Below are 23,909 nucleotides of genomic sequence, written 5' to 3'. Positions count from 1 at the left end.
TTAGTGCAGGTGTCAGAAAGGACACTGAAGGACAGGGCCCCTTCCCTACCACTGATCTAGGTTCTTTTGCTCACTGCACCCTCCAAACAAACTTGCCTGGAAATCTGCTGTACCCAGACTCTACCAATCCTCCAGGTGCTTCCAAGTCCCCCTGCGCCACCCCCCCCCCCTGACCCCGTACAAGATAAGCAGACTGTACAGGCACCAGGGCTCCTCCAGTGTATGGCCTTCATTTTCCTTCACCCATAGGAGCATTTATGAGTGGACTCCCCTCCCACTTCCAACATAAGGCCTCTCCCTCTTTTCACTCTTTCCCTTCACCCATACCTCTATAGGCTCTTCTCTTTCTGAGACCAGAGATCACCAAGCCCTTGATTTGACCCAGCCCATCCCTTACTCCTCTCTACCCACCCACCCCCATTACTTTATATTTACTTATCTGTGCACCTGTCTTTTTTCCTTAGTACAATGTGAGCTCCTTAAGAGTAGAGACTGTTTTGCATCTTTCCTTTGAATGTTCTAAGTATATATAGCACATTACCTAAAACATACTAGGCCTAAACACTAATAACTGTTCATTGAGATATATTCACTATAAGCTCATAGTTCTTTCCTGAAGCCATAGGTGAATGAAAGAAGTTAAAGTTCAGAGCAGGGTTTTTTTTTTCTCCTTTCTTTTTTTGGGGGAGAGGGCAATTGGTGTTAAGTGACTTGCCCAGGGTCACACAGTTAATAAGTATCTGAGACTGGATTTCAACTCAGGTCCTCCTGACTCCAGGGCTCATTTTCTATCCACTGTACCACCTACCTGCCCCAGCAGACTTTTCAAAAGAATGGATCAGCTCATTCTAAAAGAATGTCCCACATCTTTTGGAGTTTCCTGAACCAACAGGTGATGGACGTGATACAAGACAAATTAGATCAATTCTATTCTATTCTGTCGACTTTTCCTTCTGTACCAACCAAACACTCCTGCTCTGGGTTCCATAACACCCATCACTGTGCCCATCTCACTTAGGTCAGTTGGCAGCTGTGTCCCTTGTCTCCCTTAGACATTTCTGGAGGGGGAAGGAATATGGTCAAGAGCCATTACCTGTCTCCCAAGAAACTGACCAATCCTAGGCTTAATTCCCTAGTCCACAGATATGCCCCCAAATAACTGCAGTGCTTCATAGAATGGAAAGTAGCTCATTTCAGAAAAAAAGACTTCTTATGTGCATAGCTCGTGCTCTTGTGTTCTACATTTTCTTCATAGCTCTTCCTTTTACTGTCCCAGTGTTGCCGTACCCCATTCTGTCCTACCAGAACATTGTTTCAGAACAATGTTCCAGACAGGCTAAAATTCTATCTTTGACACTATGAGAGACTATAGTTGAGTCAGCAGAAAGTTAAACAACTGTTAAGCTGCAGAGTATGGAAAGTAGGGAGCTAAAGACAGTGAAGGTTCTAGAGAGCATGACATAAGAATAGATTTGAGACATAAGGATAGACTGAGGCAGGGGAAATGCTCAGTCAGATGATGAGAAAACTGGGGAAAACTCCACAGCCATCATGTGCAAGAGGCATCAGAGCAGGCTGGCCTAAGAAGCAATGGATGAAAGAAATAAGGAGCTAACTTACAATTCACATAATCTAACAACTTTGTTGTTGTTCAGTCATTTTTTAGTTATGTTCAACTCTTCATGATCCCATTTGGTGTTTTCTTGGTAAAGAGACTGGAGTGGTTTACCATCTTCTTCTCCAGCTCATTTTCCAGATGAGGAACTGAGGCAAACAGGGTGAAGTGACTTGCCCAGGGTCACACAGCCAGTAAGTGTCTGAGGTTGGATTTGAACTCAGGAAGATGTGTCTTCTTGACTGCAGGCCTGACCCTCTATCCACTGTACCACCTAGTTGCTCCAATCTACCAATTATAGAAAAATCAGAATAAGCTGGGACTCCAGAGATGAGGAGAACCCCCTTAGTGGAGGCTTCCAAGTAGGAGATGTTGTAGGAGATGCTTGCTCAGGCACAGGCTGATCTGGAGTAGAGGTGTCAAATATCACTCCTGGAACAAGATTAAATGTAACTGGGAAATATTTAACAAAAGCAATGAAAGACACAAGAGAATATAGATAATGTGACTATGTGGTTTTCTGTCTAAATAGTCAATATGCTGACTATTTAGGTTTCAGTCCCCTCCCAACCCCTATTTCTATTTGAGATTGACACCACTACCCTAGACAACTCTAGGTCTCTTCCAACTGAATTTCTGTGACTATAGGATCTCACTGAGACAATGAATGGAATGCTGGATTTGGAATGACCAGGCTTCAAACTTACCCTTGGATACTGTGGGACCAGAAGCAAATCACTTAATCTCTCTGAGCAAGAAAAATTTTCAAAATGAGCTACACAGATCCTTAATGTATTACGGTGGCATACTATATAAAGGTTAGCTTTTATTGTTGTTATTGAGCTTAGAGATTTTCTAGCCCAACTTCCTTTTTTACAGATGAGGAAAGGGCTCAGAGTGGGAAAGAACTGCCCAAGAGCATGGGGCTAAGTGATAGAACTGGCAGCCTTCTAAACAACTGTGATATCGTTCCCCCCAAAACAACCTCCTCCTACTCCTTAATCATTTCTTATCTATCTTTCCATCAGCTCTCAATTCAACATTTACTAACTGAATGTCACCCAGTATGAGATCCCAGCTGAGGATACAAAGATAAAAAGTATTTTATACACTTTTTCTCCTAAGTAAGTAGCTTACAGTCTGAGGCTAAAACATGTTACAAAATTGTCATACAAGCCTTCCGTAAGGACAAAGAAGAGATCCCAGCAGAGTGCTATGAAAATCGGGAGGATAGATGGATCACTTCCAGCAGCAGGAAATCAGGGAAGGCTGTATGGAAGAGGTGACACCTGAGCTGAGCCTTGAAAGACTTCAATGGACAGAAACAGGTAAGGAAAAGATGAGGGCAGGGGGCAATGAGAGCACCAGCCCTGGAGTCAGGAGGACCTGAGTTCAAATTTGGCCTCAGACACTTGACACTTACTAGCTGTGTGACCCTGGGCCAGTCACTTAATCCTCATTTCCCTGCAAAAAACAAAAAACAAAAACAAAAACAAAAAAAGTCTATAAAGGCAGCACAGGAAAAAAGAATGAAATGGAAGGGATGGATGAGAAAGACATTTTGCAGGTATATTCAGCAGAGTTGACAACTAAGTCAAGGCAGGAGTAAGGAAGAGTCCAAAGTTTTGTGTGTGGGTGACGAGTTCTAATCAAAAGAAACAGAAATGTTGGGAATAGAGCAGGTTCTGATAATGAGCTCGATTTTGAGTTCATGGAGTTTCAGGTGACAGTGAGTCATAAAGAGAAAAAGATTCAGTAGGCAATTAGAAATGAGAGACTACATATGGGGGGAAGTTGTGGATATTGAAATCCCTCTGTGAATTATTCCTATTGAGGAATCCTTCTAATGGAAGCCATGGGAGTGGACGAGATGGCTGAGAAAAGAGGGCCAAGGGCAGAATCTTGGTTAAATTCATGATTAAGAGGCAGGGGGAGGGGCTAGTGAAGAAAATTAGAGAAGGAAAGGACATATGTGGAGGATGAAGACTCTGAGAAAGCCAAGAAAGGAGAAAGTATCTAGGAGGAAGAGGTGATCAACTATTGAATAATGCAGAGATGCCACAGAAGATAAAGGCTTTTTCCAAAGGGGCCAGTCGGGGCAGCTAGGTGGTGCAGTGGGTAGAGCACTGGCCCTGGATTCAGGAGGACCTGAGTTCAAATCCGGCCTCAGACACTTAACACTTACTAGCTGTGTGACCCTGGGCAAGTCACTTAACCCCAACTGCCTCACTAAAAAAAAAAAAAAAAAAAAAAAAAAAAGGGGCCAGTGGATTTGGTGACCAGGAATTATCAAAGTTTCTTTTGTTCCTTTGATCTAAAGGTCTGAGTAGTTCGTTTTTAGGTGATTCCGAACAAATCAAGGAATTTCAGGAGACTCTACTAAAGATAGGAAATATGTCCTTAAGTGGCAAAAAGAATTACATTAAATTGGTTACTTCTCTTACTTGTCTCTCCTCCCTCCGGTAGCTGAAAACAGAATCTTTCCTTGCCAGCATATTCCATTTTTAAAAATGACTTCCTTCTTGCAGTCTCTCCCCCCCGCCCCCATCTGCTACTGCCAGAATCCCTTTAAAAGGAACAAGAAAAAATATGAGGTAAAGGGAAAAAATTATAAACTCGGTGGGGGGGGGAGGTGAGGTAAATATTTGTTTTACCTTTCTGATAAGTTTTTTCTATTAAAATCCAGATATAACTGTTAGAATCCTACTGATCTTCTAAGGCAAATACCAAATATGGTCTCCTCTAGGAAGCCTCATCTGTCACCCCTCCCCTATATTGCTAATAACTTTTCCCCTAAGTCCTAACATTCATTTCCCCCAAAATTGAAGTTCCTACTTTGTGCAGGGCACTAAGAGAGAGACATTCTTTTCTTGTGCCTCTTCCATACCCTTAACATTTATCACTTTGGGGGCGGCTAGGTGGTGCAGTGGATAGAGCACCGGCCCTGGATTCAGGAGGACCTGAGTTCAAATCCGGCCTCAGACACTTAACACTTACTAGCTGTGTGACCCTGGGCAAGTCACTTAACCCCAATTGCCTCACTAAAAAAAAAAAAAATTATCACTTTGTATTAGTTGTTTACAGGTACCTTATTCCCTGCTAGACTATCAGCTTGATAGGGATAGAGACTATGTCTAATCTAAATTGCCAGGCTCTCTCAGAACTAAGCCAAGGGCCCTGTCCGTACTGGTATTTAGTGTCTGATGAATGGAATGGCGGGAAGGGTGTCTTTTTTTTTTGGCGAGGCAATGAGGGTTATGTGACTTGCCCAGGGTCACACAGCTAGTAAGTGTCAAGTGTCTGAGGCAGGATTTAAACTCAGTTCCTCCTGAATCCAGGGCCAGTGCTTTATCCACCACGCCACCTAGCTGCCTCAAGGGTGTCTTTTTGCTAAGGTTCTCAAACAATTTTATAGCTGTTTATCATAGCACACCATCTTTAATCACTGAAAACTCCAACATGAAGTACAATTAACAAGTCAGTGATGTGCTGCTTGATGGATTTTTAAAAATTAAGATTCATCAAGTTTTTTTACAGGTAAGGGAGTCATAATTAGGTTCATACCATCACTTTCCTCCTCTAATACATAGCCTCATATGTTAACAAACCAGTGAACAATCTAATGCTTTCGTCACTTCCCATGGCACCACCAATTTTGCCATTTATGCACCGTCTTGAATTATTTCTTATGTGGAAGCTAAACACTAAATTCTTTGAAGGGTTGGAACCATTTCCTAATCTTTTCAGTAACTCCCTTGGTTCTAGCACAGGGCTGGGCATATTGTCAGCCATCAATGTGTTCTTAGGTGACTGCATTGAACAAAGGGAAAACCCTACTTTCAAATCAGCATAAATTTAACAAATGAGAAATTAATGGAAAGTGGGTAGATGTGGTCAAGTATATATCACTATCCTGGTGGCACAAGCTTTAAGTCACTCCCCCTCTGTGTTTCCTCCTCTATAAAACAGGGTTAAATGAAAGGATTTCTAAAGTTCCTTCCAGCACCATCATTCTAAGACATCTAGGCAGTATGTTGGGCTTGAAGTCCTTCATTCCTCTTCTTGCTTTACTGACTTGTTTTTTGAGCTTTCAACTTTTCATCTGGAGGGCCTGTCTCTTTGTTACTAACACACAGCTCATTGGCTATTCTCTACTCAACGATTACAGGGATCAATCAAGAAGGAAAGGACTTTAGAGGTCATCCATTTCTATGTCCTCTTTTTATAGAGTAGGAAACTGAGTCCTGGATAGGGGAGGTGACTTGCCCAGTTAGCTGGTTAGTGCCAGATTTGAGAACTATAACTCAGGCCTCTGGATACTCAAGTCCTGTGCTGTTCCCATTATATTATGACGTCTACTCCCTGAATAAGAGAAGTAGAAAAAGTGAACATGAGGGATACTAAATGAAGTAATATTAGGACCACTCATATCTTATTTGGCAAATGATCAGGGTAAAAGGCATTTTATATTCTTAAAAGTTGATTTTTTTTTTTTAAAGACCCAAACCACCTCTGACAGCTACAGAACAAGGAGGTTAGGGTGGGTTGGGAAAGAGGAAAGGAATCTCTCAAAGTAGCTTAATAGATGTCTCAAGAGCATTGTTGAAGCTGGAAACTCATTCTTCTTAACACTGTTTCTTTTCTTGCATGGGCACACACTGAACTGGCAACCTCGAGAGTGCTGAATGAAAGTGCAGTAATGGATGGGATTCCTTGGAATACAGACCAACTGCTTACCCGCAATTACCTTCTCTGTCTCTATATGTGACTTCATTGCTGTAAACACCATTCACCGCCATATAAACCATTAAATTAAAAACACACCCAGCATGTGGAACAAATCATAACATTTCCGCGTATGGGTTTGTTTGTTCACTCCCCTCCCCCTCTCTTTTTAACTCTAAGTCAACAGAACAAGAGAATAAATTCTCCGCTGGTGCCCCCATGCAGTTAACTTCATAATACCATTCTTACTCCGTACAGCAAACATCAGTTTAATCTAAAAGTTTTTCTCCCAGCTCAAATGTCTCGCGCACCTTTCAAGCTGGAAACTTCCTTGTATGGAAGCTTCACGTTTCAAGGGTAAAAAAAGAATTCCAGTTCACAAAATTAATTTAAGGCCAAAGAAATACAGGCTGCAGAGAGCCAGACACATTCTCTTCAGTTCCTGGGCACTATCACAGAAAGACTCAATTTCTCCCTTTCCCATACACGTAGATAACGTGGATCTAGATTGAGAGAACTTCTTGTCTCTCAAAGATCCAGCCAAGGGGTAGGCAAGGTAGACAACTTCTTAGGGTAAAAAGTTAAAGGGAATACAAGTAAGAAATGTTTTTAGCATCACTGTTCAAAACTCTATTTCCTTTGTCAAAGAGTACTGTCTTCTATAGTAAAGTACTTATTTCCTAAGTCAAGTCACATGTGGGTGGTACACACAGGGGTATGCAAAGGTTTTCTGTAGGCTCTACTCCCCACTTCACAAGGATAGGGCCAGCCTGGGCAACCTATAAAACCATACTAAAGGCAGTGGCACTAAAGCCAACTTGAGCCTAGGCAACACTAGAGTGGGCTGTTTGTTACTGGGGTCTCCCACCACCCTTCCTAAGCTTTCTTCATACTGTTTTCTTGCCTCTGAAACCCAGAGGGGTATTTGCACTTAAAAAAAAAAAAAAGAAGGGGCAGCTAGGTGACACAGTGGATAGAACACCAGTCCTGGAGTCAGGAGGACCTGAGTTCAAATCCGGCCTCACACACTTAACACTTACTAGCTGTGTGACCCTGGGCAAGTCACTTAACCCCAATTGCCTCACTTTAGAAAAAAAAAAAAAGAACCTGTAAAGCCAAGAGAATATGAGGTTATACTGGTAGGGAGACATACTGTAATGTCACTTCCCTTCCCCTACTTTGATATCAGTGGAAAAGCAACTGGGTTGAAGGTCAGAAAGACTCTAGTACTACTAATAGGCCATGTAACCTCAGGCTAGTATCTTGGCTTTCTCATCTGAAAAAACAAAGGTGTTAATGTGGATAATCTATTATTAGATTATCCCTAGATCCCTACTCCCCCTAGTATTCAGATTCTACCTTTTACTTCACCCCCTATCACCATTCTCTTTATGCAGAGGCCAACAATTAGTGAGGAAACAGGCTCATTTAAAGCAGGCGATCTGTTCTCAAATTGTGGCTATGGGACCTTGGCCAACTTGCTTAACCTCAGTTTCCTCAAATGTAAAATGAAAGGTTGGACTGGATGATCTTTAAGGTACTTTCTAACTTGGGACCCCTGTTCTGAAAGGCTGCCAAGCCCCCAGTCAGGAAATAGTGCTGTGAAAGAAAAGAAAAAAAAAATAAGGGCAGCTGTCATTAAAAGACTGAAGGCTAAAAGACTTGGTCTGAAGGAAACTGTGCCTAAGATGACAGCTTCTATACCACGAAGGGCAGGAAAACTGGCTAATGGAGAAGAATGGCATGGAAGCCCCCTTGGATGCACACCACCAGTGTGTTGATGCAACACAAGACTGTTTGCTTACATTACAAATGCCCAGATGCCAGAATTAAGGTTTGGCCAAGGTACAAGTCTATTTTTCAATATTAGCCTAGGTTTGACATAACCCACACACAGGACAATGGAAGGCAATTGACCCAGTTATTTTGAGTCAAATGGATGAATGCAGTTAATATCAGGCAGCTCATCTCACGACATGGCCTAGATGCCTGTGCAAGCAGCCTTGGGAAAAAAAAAAAAAACCCAACCCTTTACCCAGGCTTAGCTGCTGTGGTCACACTAATTACATTTTCCTTCCACTGAAGCAACTTGTGCTTTTGGATCAAAACTCTTGGAAAAACAGCAGACTCGTACAAGGATTAACTAATTAGGAGTAGCAAAGCTCTTTGAAAGGGGCAGATGGAACAGACACTCAAAAAGGCAAGAGCCGGTGAATGAGATGATTTTAGGAGAGATAAGAATGGTGGTAGGGGGTGTGGGGGTGTCTTGGATCTTGTATATAATACTAACTAGCACAAAAATCAGTATTTTAGGCCTACAGAACCTAGGAGGTAGTTGATTGGGCAGTCCTTAAGTAGCTGTTTAGTAAATACTAAACAATATTTAAATTTAACATTAAAATTAAATGTTAAAAACCATTAAGTCGATGGTTTGAAACTACTAAGCTGCACAATCGGTATGCTCCTCTTCAGGAACAAACCACACAGTGGAAAGCCATGGTTTTGGCCTGCCCCTCAGGACATCACGTGTCCCTGCTGCCCCAGTAAAGAGTCAGATTGCTTTTGTGAAACAAAGGAAACAGGGAGGAAGGAGGAGACCTGGGGGTTGAATCTTAGCTCCCAGACTTAATAGTTGGGTGACCCTGGTTCATCTCATTTCTTCAGGCCTCAGTTTCTTTATCTGCAAATTGGAGTTGACACTTGTACTATACATATAATCTCACAAGGTTGTTGAGGGGAAAGTACTTTAGTAAGTTTTATCAAGTTATAGAAATGGGATCTATACCAAGTATTTTCCCACAGAAACAATATTATAAAGGATGTCTGGGGGGACGGGAGTTTCTAATACTTTTAGTATCAGTTATATTATCTTATATGTTAAATATTTTTCTGGACTGACCTAGGAGCCTACCTACTCCCCTTTTGACATGGTGTCTATGGGAAAATGTATTCCAAGTTCTGATTTCCAAATGAACTTTTGGAATATAACCTATTCATAAGACTGCCTATAATATATTGTAGGAATAGGTACCACAAAGCTTCAAAATAGTCATGATTTACTCAGTGTCTGCACACTCTCCAGTAACACAGAGCCCAGCTCTTCAATCAAAAAACTTTGTTTAAGCACCTACTATATGCCAAGCACTGTGCTAAGCTCTTAACTTATACTGTCTCCATGAATGATGTGACAAAGTTTATGATACCAGTCAACCTTCTTTCGATGAAGCAACCATTCCACATTCACCTGGATTAAGAGTCCAAGGAATAACCCATAGCTGGATTGTCTTCAAACTTTTCAAGCATGGTGGAACCTGCCCAGGGCTCGTGTTCTACCAGCAAGAAACTGCAAAAATCCAAGCTCACCATTAGACCTTAATAGTGTTGTGGGGGAAATGGGAAGGTGTTTGGGGTAGGGGTTCTTAGGAATTCCTTTTTAAAGAATTACACGCTCTTGCACACAAATACAATTAGAATAAAATAATAGTTAATTAGGTGCTAGGGAAAGGAACCAAGAGAGAAATCCTTGGACTTCTTTTCATGGGGAGAAGGCATGGCACAGAGGCATGGTTCTCTGAGATACCTATCTCCCTGAGCAGAGGACAGGCAGATACTTTTATAGAGGACTATGTGGTGATCATCTGACTGTGGAAAGTTCCCTTATTGGGGGAGGACCATCCCCCACTGGTGGTGGCTGGGGGAAGTTGGGTGAGAGGCAGCTCTGATCTGTCAAGCCATCTCTGTCCCCCTCATGCCACAAAGGCAGCAGCCACACCTAATCTTATCTCCCTGAGGGGTAGGGGAGACTGGAATGAAGGGTGGTGGTCCTAGAGCTCAGTCCAGATCTGGTGCTGCTCATCTCTTTAGGTGTATCTGTCCTTTGGTTTAGTTTCTCAAGGAGAAGGTTCCTTGATTTCCCCCAGAAAACTTCTGAGGTACCCCGGGGCCCATAGCAATAGGATACCAGAGGAACCCTTTAAAAGAACAAATGTGAAGTCTTTTTAAAAAAATTTTATTGCTATTTCTTTTGTGTAATTTTTATTTCCCCAAATACTCCTTTCTGCTTTCATCCAGAGGTATCCTTTACAACAAAGAAGACAAAAAAGGGAAAAAATGTTTAGCAAAATGAGAGGACACATCAACCCCATCTGGCAGCATACGTATAGTGTTCTACACCCGTAGTTCCCCTCCTCTGCAAAGAAAAGGAGGTATATTCCATATTTCATCTTCAGGGCCAACCTGGGTGATAATCACACAGTACTGCCGTTTTCTTTTCTGTTCATTCACGAGCTTTGTTGCAGTCCCTGGGTGTAGCCTCACTGATTTTCATTATTTCACTTTGCAACAGTTCATTTGTCTTCTCGTGTACCTCTGTAGTTTTCATAGTCATCCCTTTTTTTTCAAGGCATGGCACTAGTCAATGACATTCATATACTATAATTTGGTTAGCTATTCCCCAACTAATAAGCCATTTAATTTGTTTCCAATTATTTGCTGCCACAAAAAAAAATGCTGCCCTAATATTTTGGCGTATATGTGACTTTTCTATCTTTGATCTCCTTGGAATATATGCCTCAAAGTAAGATCTCTGGATCAAAAGGTATACGCTACTTCAGTCCCTTTTGCAGTATAATTTCAAAATGCTTTTCAGAACGGTTGCACCAATTTTAGTGTGTCTATCATTCCGCCACCCTTCCAACACTGACAGTTCACATCTTTTATCATCTTTGCCAATTTGTTGGGCGTGAGGAGAAACCTCAAGATGAACAATGTATGTATTAAATAATACATCACACAGAGTTTTTCCCTAAATGCCCTTAACCTTCTGGACTACCTTTTCCTTTTCCGCTTCACCAACTTTATTAGCATGTCCATTTCACGGATTATTTTCCTCATGGAACAGTACTTGTACTATAACTACTCTGATACTATTCGTTACTTTGTCATTCTTTATCCTCTTTTCCTGGGTTTTTCCCCCCATGAAGATGGCCATTAGTAGAATTTAAAGGCTGAAAGGACAAAGCGGTAGGGGAAAAAGGCACTGTGAAATGATGGCAACGTGTACTGATAGGAAAGGGCAAAGAGGAATAGAGGCAACCACAATGCAAAAATCTGAGAAACTTCTCTCTATATGTCCAAGTACACCACTGTCAATCACAGACAAGTTACAGATGCTGCTGCTGCTGCTACCTGCCCATGATATTAATGAATCAGCAAATGGCTTACATTTTTTAATCCCAAAGTTTGGAAGGGAATCCGACTGGCATATCACCATCACTTTTACTCTCATTTACCTTCCATAGGGTTCCAGAACAGATATCCCAGGAAGAATGGTCTGAGAGAAGCCTAACTGCAGCAGCAGCCTCTCCTCACAACTCCTCACTTACCTGCAAGATGCTGGGAAATGAAATCAAAGTGCCAGGTCAAAGACACTGGAGATGTGTTCAGATCATAGGCTCTCAGGTCAAAAAGTAGAAAGGACTGGGTTCAACCCCACCCCCCGCCTTTTTTTTTTTTTTTAACAGAGCAGGGAAGTGGCAACCATTGGCCCAAACTCCTACAGAGCTGACGTTGCTGGGCTAAGGTCCTCAGACTCCAGCTCAGCTCTAGTTCCCCTGCAAACAGATGTCTCAACTGGCTGCCTTAAGACCCTATCCGCCAACTAAAAATAAAATCACTGGATATGGGCTGTACCAAATCAGTGCAAATGTTCTCACGTTGGAATGTTTGGCAAGATTCCTCAGAACTCAAGGCAGTCATGGCAAGAACATCCAAGCTAGATACTGGTCAGCCCTGACTAAACACCTTAGGGACTTGGGGCTCATCCTCTCCCCTCTCTGAACTCATTTTCTTCAGCAGTAAATGGAGATAAGAGCACAGGATTTATAGTATGTTATAACATGAAGGAACCACAGAGATCATCTAGCACAAGAGTGGGCTAATAGGTTTTTTTTTGTTTTGTTTTGTTTTTAGTGAGGCAATTGGGGTTAAGTGACTTGCCCAGAGTCACACAGCTAGTAAGTGTTAAGTGTCTGAGGCCGGATTTGAACTCAGGTACTCCTGACTCCAGGGCCGGTGCTCTATCCACTGCGCCACCTAGCTGCCCCTAATAGATGTTTTAACAACCAGCTCTTGGGGTGGGGGTGAATATAGGTATGACAGCTTTAAGTTTAGTCTGCACTTTCCCCATCACTTTCTTTAGTCTAGATAATCAATAAAAATGATAAATTAAGCTCTGATTGGTAGGATTTGCTGATTTCCAAGGTGTAAATGCTTACAATGAAAATTTAACAATCAGCTCTTCTGAGCTAGGTAAACTCACTCCAACACACCCATAATCTAGCTCAACCTCCTTTTACAAAAGAGAAAACTGAAGTGTGACAGTGATCTGTAAATACCAGGGCTAGATTCAAACCTAGCACCTCTGACCAAAATCCAGTACCCCTTTCACATGACACTGCCTGCCTACCTACCTCACAGATTGTCAAGACCTTTTGTAAGCTGTCTTCTGTCTTGAATATACTGAGAGAATCCTAGGTTGACCTCCATGGGACTGTCTAAAGTGAAAGTCTTCATAAAACTGTCCAAATAAACACTCCATCATCACTCTACCTCCTCTCAACCCAGCCCTCTTTCCATCCTTTCAACTTTAGGGTTCTATTAAGTACATCTTTCTGTGGGAAGTTGGTAGTTTATGGCTTTTATAAACAGTATTGTCAGATTAACTAAACAATTCCTCTCAGTGAATTTTAGACCACCATGGCCCATGGCAACCCAGGGATTCACACTTAGTCTTTAGCAGATCCAAGATATTAACCACGTAGTCCTGTACCTTTCAAAATAAATCAGGAAAACTCATATCTAGAAATTTAAGTCAATCCTCCAGCACTAATGGGGAAAAAATACCAAAAGAGAAAAACTTTCAAATTGTATAAAAACAAAAACCCCAACACCTTTAAATAATGCTAATTTGGAAATTCACCTCTAAGTGTAAAAACAGACTATAAGTGGAATGACTTTCATAAAATAAGGATTAAAATGGCAGAAGAGGGCAAGGTTATGGCTTAAAGGGAGTACCCACCAAAAAAGTACTCACCTCAAAATCATTCATAATGATAAATTACTTGTTTTAATGAGTCCTTGCTATCATTTTCTGGAGTAAGCATTCTAGAGGAGGCTATGTGAAAAAGTGAAAACAGCACTAAATTTGACATCAAGAGACATGGGTTTGGGGGCAGCTAAGTGGCACAGTGGATAAAGCACTGGCCCTGGATTCAGGAGGACCTGAGTTCAAATTTGGCCTCAGACACTTGACACTTAACTAACTAGCTGTGTGACCCTGGGCAAGTCACTTAGCCCCCATTGCCCGGCCAAAAAAAAAAAAAAAAGGGACATGGGTTTGAATTCTGGTCCCAGTGCTCACTAGCTGACCAACCAAGGCAAAACACAGCTTCTTGGAGTCCAAGTTTCTCCTCTGGGTAATAGGGATAACACTTGCCTAATGGCTATTACAATTTTTTGTATTCTAATTTTTAATTATTGTTAATGTTTAGGTCATTATAAGAACATATTAATAACATTATGCATTATTTTAGTACTTTCTTGCTGTGAAGGAAAGAAGATAATAATTTATTTTTCACTCTTGTAACCTATGAAAACTGTGGGGACCAATTTTTAATTGGTGAGTGTTAGCTAAGCGGCCCGCCGCAATATTGGGGCAAGGAAGGAGACCAGCAGCCAGACTCAAAACAGAACAGGATTTATTTTAACAAGAAGAAACTTTATTAAAAACAACAACAACAACAACAAAAAACCAGGATCAGTAGGATCAAGGGAAAAGGAAATAAAATGGGGAAAGGCAAATTATACAACTTCAAAAGATACCACCACCCAGTGATCAGCTGAGAATATGCAGCAGACCTCCTGTCGTTCCAGCGTCCAGCTAGAATGCCCAATTCTCCTCTCCCAATCCCAGAAAAACCCCACACCAGCCCCAGCCAATGGGATGGCCGCTGACAGTCACATGGCTGCCCTCACTAGGCTTCCAATCATTATAATTTTGCCAGGCCCATGTAGGCATCAGAGAGTGGTGATGACGTGAGGTGCCAGCGCCATGGCAACGGCTACAACCAGTGGGTGGAGCACGGTGCAGTTTGAGGAGCCCCAGGCTAGTGCGGACCAAGGCATAAAAACCTCAAATAACAATTAATTCTTTACAAAACTAAGAGTTTGCCTTTTATCTAAGTTAACTATGAAGTAGGAGATACTGTTGATTTTAGGGGGTATTGGCAGGAACCATGCTCAGACCTCTAATGTGTTTAATAACATGTCTACTGAACCAAAAGAGATGTATTAGAGGCAGCTAGGTGGCGCAGTGGATAAAGCACCGGCCCTGGATTCAGGAGGACCTGAGTTCAAATCTGGCCTCAGACACTTGACACATGCTAGCTGTGTGACTCTGGGCAAGTCACTTAACTCCCATTGCCCCGCCCCCCCGAAAAAATAAGAAAAAGAGATGTATTAACTGCTAGTGGAGCTAATGTAGAAAGAAGTTTATAGTGGTTGAAATTATTTAATCGATAAGAGGAAAATCTGATCATGTAACAATTTACATTCCAATGGAAATAAATCTCCGAATAGAGACTAAGTATATGGTTGCAAATTTGAGGGCTGAAATCACAAGGTACTAAGGGATAAGGCTCTGAACAGACAACAAAAACCCAACTTAATTAATAAATATAATTATTAGAAAATTAGAACACAACATTTCCAGATACTAATCAGTTTTTCATAAGATGTCAAAGTAGTTTATTTGGGCTAATGTTCAATGTTGACATTCATTACAGCTGCATGGAAATTGTTTTTTACCTTTGCCTATAATTATAAACAATGTAAAACTAAGCACAGTAATAAAAACTATTCAGAATATACAAGTGCAAATAATTCTTTTGGGGGCATCAGAGTCAAAATAAATTAAGATATTTAATTCTACAGGAAAAAATTTCTGGTCTCAATAAATTAATTTTATAAAAGTGGCTTTGCTCACACATTCAAATACAAATATCTTGAGTCACAATTTCAATATCTAGGAAATAAAAAGGAAATTAAAGCAAATGAAGTTAGCAATCCTATTATAGTAGAGACAAAAGGTTATTTAATATAAAGCTGAAATAACATTTCAGTGGGTCAGAAGGGTTACTTACCTGTAACTGAAGAGGCACCCTTAAACTGGCCACTACTTCGGCGTGCTTTCCAGCCCTCTGCAGGAAAGCTATCAAGACTCTTATAACCAAGATTCTTAATATAATACTTAAGCAGCCATTTGAGATTTCACCTTCTTTTGGGGGGAAAGTCAAGGAAGAGAAGTAAAAAGGACAATAAAGGAACAATGGTATTTTTCTAGGAGTGATGAACCTAATCTCCCCTAGCTATGGCATCTATCAATCAGGACACATCTTTTCAGAGTACTGTCACTGACAACATATACAACTCTTTCTCAAAGATGAAGTTGTGGGTCACCAGAATTTTTTTCTGCAAAGAAGCTGTAGGCCACCTTCCTATCTTCTGAGATAGGTCCACTGTCTTCCTGTGGCATATACCTATGGCATTACAGACTTGTCTCATGGAAGACTTGTCAAACCCGATGATTATGAACCACTTGTGATGCATGTAGAAGATTAATGATACTGCTGGACGAGGATTTGGGGAAACGGATCACAAGCTTAGCCTGGTGGTGTAATAGAGTAATAAGGAGAGCCTTTAATTATCTGGACATCTGATAGAACTCTCTGTCAAAAGCAGAGTAGGTAACTCCTTGGCTTCCTTTCACAGTATTTTTATCCTTTAAAAGGCACAGGGCATACATAAAGAGGGGAAGTGCTATTTTTTTTTTCTCACCAACCTCGAGGAACTGGCTGCTGAAGTAGAGATAATGGGAGCCTGGGGGAAAGTGATCACTCCACATCATTAGTTTACAGAAGTAAAACTGGGCACAGTCTGCTATTTATCCTAGATTTTAAGAGACAATTTTCAAAGGATTCAGAGAAAGGACCAGTAAGATTCAATGGCCTAAAATTCTACACAGAAATTCGGCCCTAAGTACTCACCACACGTGAAGCACTGTGCTAAGCAATGGAGATTCAAAGACATTCTTAATAGAAGGAGACAGCACACACAAGGAAGCAGTTTCTAAGGAAGGGTGATCTGATGTAAGAAGTCACAGGGACAGTAAGTAGAACAAGAGGATAGTCCACTGACATTCTCTTTCCAAAGACAATGTTGGTGTGTGTTTGATTACAATTCTCAGCAAAAGATGGAGAGGAAGAAAAGAGGTACCCCCATGGTGGCAGGGCAGAAAATGACCAGGATGAAGACAAAGATACAGGGATGGAGGAATGAAGAGTTGAGTGGTTTTTGCTCCTCCTGGTCTGATAGTCTGGATTAGAGAGAGTGGTAGCAGTAGCAGTGGCAGGGCAGAACAGACATGTAGTTCAGGGGCATGCAGAACTACATGAAAGGTAAACGTTATTTGGCTCTCTTTTTCCTGTTCTGTTCTGTTTTCTTCCATGGATGGCACAAAAAAAGGGATACTAGGGAGCTGACACCCAAGATAAGTAGGGAGATAGAAGGAAGTACCTAGATGCCTGGATAAGCTCAATATGGCAGACCTTGACAAATTTTATCCCAGGGCAGTGGGAGAAATGGCAGACATGACAGCCTCTGAAAGCCTGTAAAGAATGGAAGGAATGCTGCACGACTCAGGAAGAGGAGTCTGGAAACCGTCTTTACACCCTATTCCTCAGGCAGCTCCTCCATAGCCTCCCTTTGCTACCTCCCCCAAATTCCACTGTACTCAATGGTCACCGTCTCTTCTGGACCAGTTTCTGGAAAGCCTCAGTCACCATCATCATTTCACTTCGTATTCTCTGGACACCTCCCCCAGGCTGATGAGCACAGACCAAGAAGTGGGAGGGTGAAAGGCCTCAAGATCATGCTAGGTCTTTGAGAACTGGTTGAAACAACCAGGTTGTTTAGCCTAGAAAAGAGAAGGCTAGGGCAGGGCAAGATCTCTGTCTTCAAGTATCTGAAGAGCTGTCATGCAGAAAAAGGATCAGACTTTTTCTAACTGGGCCCAGAACAACGTATGGAAGCTGCAAGGTCACACATTTAAATTTGATGTCACAAAAAAACAGCCTAATAATTGGAGCCACCCCAAAGTGAGGCTGGACCCTTTGGAATACAGCGAGTTCACTAGAGGTTTTCACATAAAGACTGGACTGACCACTTTAAAGGGATGCTGTAGAAGAGTTTCTTGCTCAAGTATGAACTAGACCAAAGGACTTCTGATACCCCTTCCCAATATGAGATTCCAAGATTCTCAAGGAAACCTCAATGAAGCATCTAGAAAACAAGATAGAAACCAAGAAGTTGTGAAGCAGGCAAGGTTTCTGGTAGAAGTTATTTACACACTAAAACTCTAATTTATCAGCTGAGACTTTTAGTAAGAGGACAGTTCCTGGACTGATAAGTTTATATTGCAATATCAGTAGATTGTGACCAGAAGCATAATAATTTGGGGGCCTAACTAGTTATGAGTCTTCTTCCTTCAGAGACAAGGAACTGGGTTAAAGTCAGGTGGTTACAAGAAGTCATTTCAAGCAGTACCTGGGTGAGCTAAGCTAATACATAACAGCTACTTTTAAATCTGAGGTAGCAATGTCAGAAGCAGCAACTGATTGCATAATACTGGGTCTGGAGAGCTCTTTAAACTTCAAAGTACATTCAATCTCTTGAGTTTGACTGATGCCATCTTTCACTGTAAACAGTTCTTATCCTGGAATTCTCCTTCCTCCCTTATGAAAGCTTTTATCTGCTTATAGTCTATAGTAATCCAAGGAATTGTAGTGGAGAGTTTAGATGAAAGGGTTACCAGATAGAAGAAAGCAGAGTAAAAACTCGAGGGTACAACTTTTGAAAGTGTTCCCCTAAGTAGTAGCTACATATAAAGAACTGAAACATACCAGGGAAGAGTAACATGCCTATCTAAATTTGTCCTTATAAAATGAGGACCTTAAAGAGTAAACAAATGACCTCAGGATGTTCTGCAGTAGTAAACTTGAACAGCATCTGCCTAATAACATGACATTTTTTAGAAATAAAGGATTTCCTGGGGGCAGCTAGGTGGCACAGTGGATAAAGTACCAGCCCTGGATTCAGGGGGACCCGAATTCAAATCTGTCCTCAGACACTTGACACTTACTAACTGTGTGACCCTGGGCAAGTCACTTAACCCTCACTGCCTCACCCAAAAAAAAAAAAAAAAAAAAAGGTTTTCCTGACCCTGACCAGGGGGGATCAAGAGAAAACAAATGGACTCAATATAGGAATACTGGCTAGGGGTATGTGTAAGACACCACATTTCTTGTCAGGGTTTACCTTGACAAAGGGTTTGCAGGAGTTAGATGTATTCTAACTGTACCCAATACTCACTCTACCTGAGAATCAGAAAATTTAGACCTAGTCACAATTATAATCCTAGAGATGCTGCCTTGGGCATATCAGAATCTGAATGAAAAGGAACACATCTAAAAACAGGGGCAACACTACCTTTCCTGCCTACTACATAGCACTGATATAAGATTCATGAGTTAACATATGAAAAAGCTCTTAAAATTAGAAAGTTCTATACGAAAGTAAGGAGGTATTATTACTATTTCCTTCCTCTACTAATCTGATAGAAGAGGATTATACCAACATCAATTATTGAGAGCATTTCTATGACCTCATTCTATCTCTCTCAAGTAAACTGATTGTTTAGAATAGAACAGAACAGAATAGAACCATAACCTGCTGAAAGAACATTCAAGCATTTTTTTTCCTTAGTCTCTTGGGGGTAGGGGGGTGTCATGCCTTTAAATGCCTATCCTGATTTTTTTTTTTTACAAATGTACATATATGCAAGTACATCATATGTAATGTGTATATACACGTACTTGTATGTGTGTTATGTATAACATTTATAAAATATTTTATAGTTTGCAAAGTACTTTATAAACATCACTTCTCTGATCCTCATAACAAGCACAGGTCATGTTACAGGTGTCACTACCCCCATTTTACAGATGAGAGGGGAAATGACTTGCCTAGGGTCTCTGGGATTCAAACCCAAGCTTTGTGAACTTGAAGTCTAGTCTCCTGCCCAACATATGCCCTGTTGACTGATACTATGGTGCCCAAAGCAGGAACTACCATCAGAGCTCACACAGGCTTGTTGTACTAGCAGTCCAAGCAGGGGAGTGACCACAGCTTATGGAGAGAATAGTGATTCCAGGCAAGTTCTATCTGAGAAAAGGGAAGAAAGTTGAAGTTATATGTAGATTTGGGTATTAAATGTATAATTGTTCTTCCCATGTCCATTGTAGATGAACAGAAATGTCTCACCTTCCTCTGAACCCGTGTGGCACTATTGATTCAACTCTTTGGTTACTTACACGCCATTTTGTATTGTTGGCATCTTGTAATATCATACCTCTTAGATACAAGTTCCCTGAAGGCAGTGATTTTATATTCCTTTTCTTTGTGACCTCCTCCAAACCTAGCACAATAATTTGTGCAGATGGTATGGTGCCTGCCTTTTTGATACGCTAAAGAAAATAACCTACTCAATCAATATGTTTAAAAATACCTTTGGGGGCAGCTAGGTGGGCGCAGTGAATAAAGCACTGGCCCTGGATTCAGGAGGATCTGAGTTCAAATTTGGACTCAGACACTTGGCACTTCCTAGCTGTGTGACCCTGGGCAAGTCACTTAACCCTCATTGCCCTGCAAAAAACCAAAAAAACAAAACAATACAACAACAACAAAAAATACCTTGGTTTAAGGGTAGGCCTGACTTAAAATATCTTCTCCAAAGGGCTATGGATGGAAGCCAAGGTGTTTAACAGTGAAGAGACTTAAGAATTTACTTAGAACTAAGCTAAAATGTTATGAACCTCTAAAATGAGTGGTCCTAAGCTCTACAAAGCTCGCCAGATTCTATAATTGTCCAAGAAAAAGGCTCCAAAAAGTCACTGATATTCACATGATCATCTTCAGGGGGAAAAAAGAGTCTTTGAAATCAACTGGGCTTTACTTCAGTAGGCCCAATTCTAACTTGGGAAGGAAAGCTAGGTAGGGCCAAACGAAACATAAAGGACTCAAAGGACAATTTGTAGTGTGTGCATATTAGAAGTTGTACAGTTTCACTTCTGAGATGATTGCCTTCTGGAGGTAGACCATCAGCCTTCCAAGAATGCTATCTATCTATGTTGAAGCACCATTCTTCTATCCACAATTTCTCAGTAGTCTTTAGGAAAATTCTCGAAGTACCAAGTGTACAAATATAAAATGCCACAACCCAAACTGAAATAGAGGGCTGGGTTGTTGCCAGTATCAGCAGTTATCTAAGTGACGACTTCAACACACCTCCAATTTCATAAGAAGCTATAACAACCCCTTTACACTTGTTAATGGAATAAAAATTAATCCCCAAATACCAGCATTTCCCAAAAAATTGTTGATAATACACCTGAAACTATTTCTTCATCAAATTATTTCAAGTCTGAAAGTAAAACATTTTTAAAATGGTAATAAATCATTAGTGATATATGTAATGAGAAGATAAAACCGTGATTGTTTAGGAATGATTTCCAGAAATAAATCTACTTTTCATTATGTTCTGCACCCCCATCCTGACCCCCACCACCAGAATGGAGTTTGTAGACCACAAGTAACTTTGTTTCATGGGTAATTCTTACCAGGAGGAGAAAGTGTTAATTTCTGGTCTGCTAACTGAAACACATAAATTACATTCCCCTCCAAATCAATATAGGTTTTTAAAAGTACACTACATATAGCAGTTTTCTTTCAATGCTGGCTAGAAATGAGGCAGTAAAAGCAAAGACCAACATGAGTTTTTAAAATATACTATATAACTAGCTGCCCTTTTTTATTTTTGGCCAAAGAACTGGGCAGTAAATGAAAATTTAAGGTGTTTATAAGATATCCTGGAGGTGTTCTCAGCTAGAAAACTGCAGTAAAATTAAAAAGAAAAATAGAACAGTCTGCTGGCACAATTTTATAAACCCACTCTATCAAAGAAAATCATCATGAAAGAAATGGAGTAAATTAATTTCCACATCTAAAAGGGAATATATGTGATTAATGCCCAAGCAGTCCCTGTAGAGTTTTAAAGTCCCAAAGGGCATGATCACCCCAGGGTACAAGCACTGCAATGGAGCACCAGGTTTTCAAGGGCTGAAAGGGAACCCATTTGAAAGCTTTTAAGAAAAATATTTGGAGTTTAATATGCAACCAAGCAATGGGTTTCATTTAAACAGGGTATGCCTGTACTCAGAAAGACAGGTTGGCTTCTTTCTGGAGAGTTTTAATTTTCCTCTTCTGATTAAAATACAATCAATTTTCCAAAATGTGCCTCATCTTTAAAGTTTAGCAGAAGAGGATGCAATAATTCAAAAAGAGTAACTATCAATTTTGTTTGTTTGTTGCATGAACATCTAAAAGAGGGAACCCCTGAATAGCTGACCTACGAATTACTTTAAAACTACACATAATTGCTTAAAATGGAATTTCTGCATTTGGCACTTTGTGTTAAACACACACCCATGGCTTCTCCAGAGTTTCAATACAGTATCCAGAAGCAAGAATACTTCTGTACTCTATAAACAGATAGAAATATTTTTTTCTCTCTCATAGATGCAACAGAAGGGTAGACTAGAAGAGATCTTAGGGATAAGTTAGTCCAACCTTCTTACTGGCAGTTTTTCTCTTAATTGAGGAAACTAAGGCCTAAGGGGACTACGTGACTTGCCCACAGTCACTTATCTAGATAGTGTCAAAACCAGGGATCTGATTCCCATTCCAGGAAAACAAACAAACAAATGCACCACACAACCTCACACATTGAAGGAACCTATATGCACTTAGGCTTTTACACAGAAAAAATAAATTGTTCATTTTTTTTTAACTGTGAAATTCCCCCTCCAATAAAAAAAAGCTACAACTTCTTATTCAATGCATGGAAATCTCTTTAGTGAAAGTCCTCACAACCCCTGAACCACACTGTCTGTAAGGAGTCTTCGTGACAGAGAGCTGACTTCAACCACTCCACCATGATTAAAGTTTCTGCTTCTTTTGCTGCTGAAAGTTGCCAAACATGCATCTGATCCTGGAAATTATTCCAGTGTCTTTTCTATAAATGAAGGCTACAGAAACAATGAGAGAACCCCACATTAAGATAATCACTTATCTTAAAAAAAATAAAGTCACTTGTGTCTCCTGAGAGTTTCATGTTACCACCAAACCACCAGTTCCCCGCCTGTGGTTCTAGAGCAGCTTCTTCATCCTGCGATTCTGCTTGTCGATAGTCAGGGTGGTACGCTCCACGGAAGAAGTCATGCCTTCAAGGACTTCATCCTGCCTCTCAAGCTCCGTCTCGGTTTCCAGAGCAATGCTCTTCAGTTTCTTCAAGATCTATCAGAGAAACACAGAAGTACTCTTTAAACACCTCTTCATAATCAGAGGGAGTAAAGGGAAGAAATCTCTTGCATCCATACATTTACACAAGTTGTCCACCACACCAGCAATGTCCTACAATTGAGGAGGCTCAGTTCAGATCCCTTTCTCCAGGAAGCCTTCTCAGATTCCTTCCTAGGAATCAGTGTAATCTCCTCTCTCAAATTACCCTGTTTTTACATATTTGTATATATGCTGAACCGTCTAGTAAGCTCCTTAAGGACAGAAATTTGTTTTACTTTAATCCATGTATTCCAAGCACCTAGCACGGTGCTTAATTAATAAACATTTGTCGAAGTGAACTGGCCACATGATAAATTACAAAACAAACACCCTCACACAAAAGAAAACACTGGATGGAGCTGATGTGAACATTCAAAGAACAAAGATACATCATGGACTGGAAGACCACAGGGCCTCATGGGAAGAAATGCTGTGAGACTGCACCTGGAAAATTTTATTCTTTAGTTCCAGGCAATACCACACCCACTACTGACAAATTGGGGTGGAGAAGTAGAAAAAGCAAAAGAAATGATCCAGGGGTTGGTGGGATTGAAGGCAGATGAAAAGAACTAAATCTATCTTGGCTGACATTGGAAAGGAGATGAAATCATAATGTAGCATACACTAAAACCTGTTCAGTTAAAGATAAATATTAAACAGTGGTACTGATCAAAGAAAAAATGAGTTTTAAAAACAGTGAGGTTTACTGACCTATGGAGTAAAGCTGCCCAAACTAAAATGATATTACTGAAGATATTTAAAATCACAATGGTCAAATCACCAAAGAAGTTAAAATAAAGATAAAATAAAGAGGAGGACAGGACTGGCCATTGTGACCTCATCAAGAAACAGAAATCATTCTATAGTTTTCCTGACTTCATGCCATGTTCTTCAGATATTTTCATAAACTAATGAGGGCAAAAACTTTATTGCAATTCCACTGAGCTTAATCATGTTGTTAACTGTTACTTCAATTAGATAAACATTTCCAGGGTCT

General features: G+C 40.7%; 1 protein-coding gene across 1 annotated transcript in view; it reads right to left on the bottom strand.

Moving 5' to 3' along the window:
• Positions 1–14,355: 14,355 nt before the first annotated feature.
• The window catches only part of SNAP47 (synaptosome associated protein 47), a 72,607-nt gene continuing 63,053 nt past the window's right edge, over positions 14,356–23,909 (bottom strand). The window contains exon 5 of the mRNA XM_043971105.1: positions 14,356–22,867. Within this exon, the coding sequence (XP_043827040.1) occupies positions 22,721–22,867 (147 nt within the window). The 3' untranslated portion in view covers positions 14,356–22,720. The remainder of the gene's footprint in view (positions 22,868–23,909) is intronic.

The sequence above is a fragment of the Dromiciops gliroides genome, chromosome 1 (genome assembly GCF_019393635.1).
Source record: "Dromiciops gliroides isolate mDroGli1 chromosome 1, mDroGli1.pri, whole genome shotgun sequence".
Taxonomy (NCBI): domain Eukaryota; kingdom Metazoa; phylum Chordata; class Mammalia; order Microbiotheria; family Microbiotheriidae; genus Dromiciops; species Dromiciops gliroides.
The sequence above is the reverse complement of the archived record's forward strand: the minus strand, read 5'-3'. Positions and strand labels throughout refer to the sequence as shown.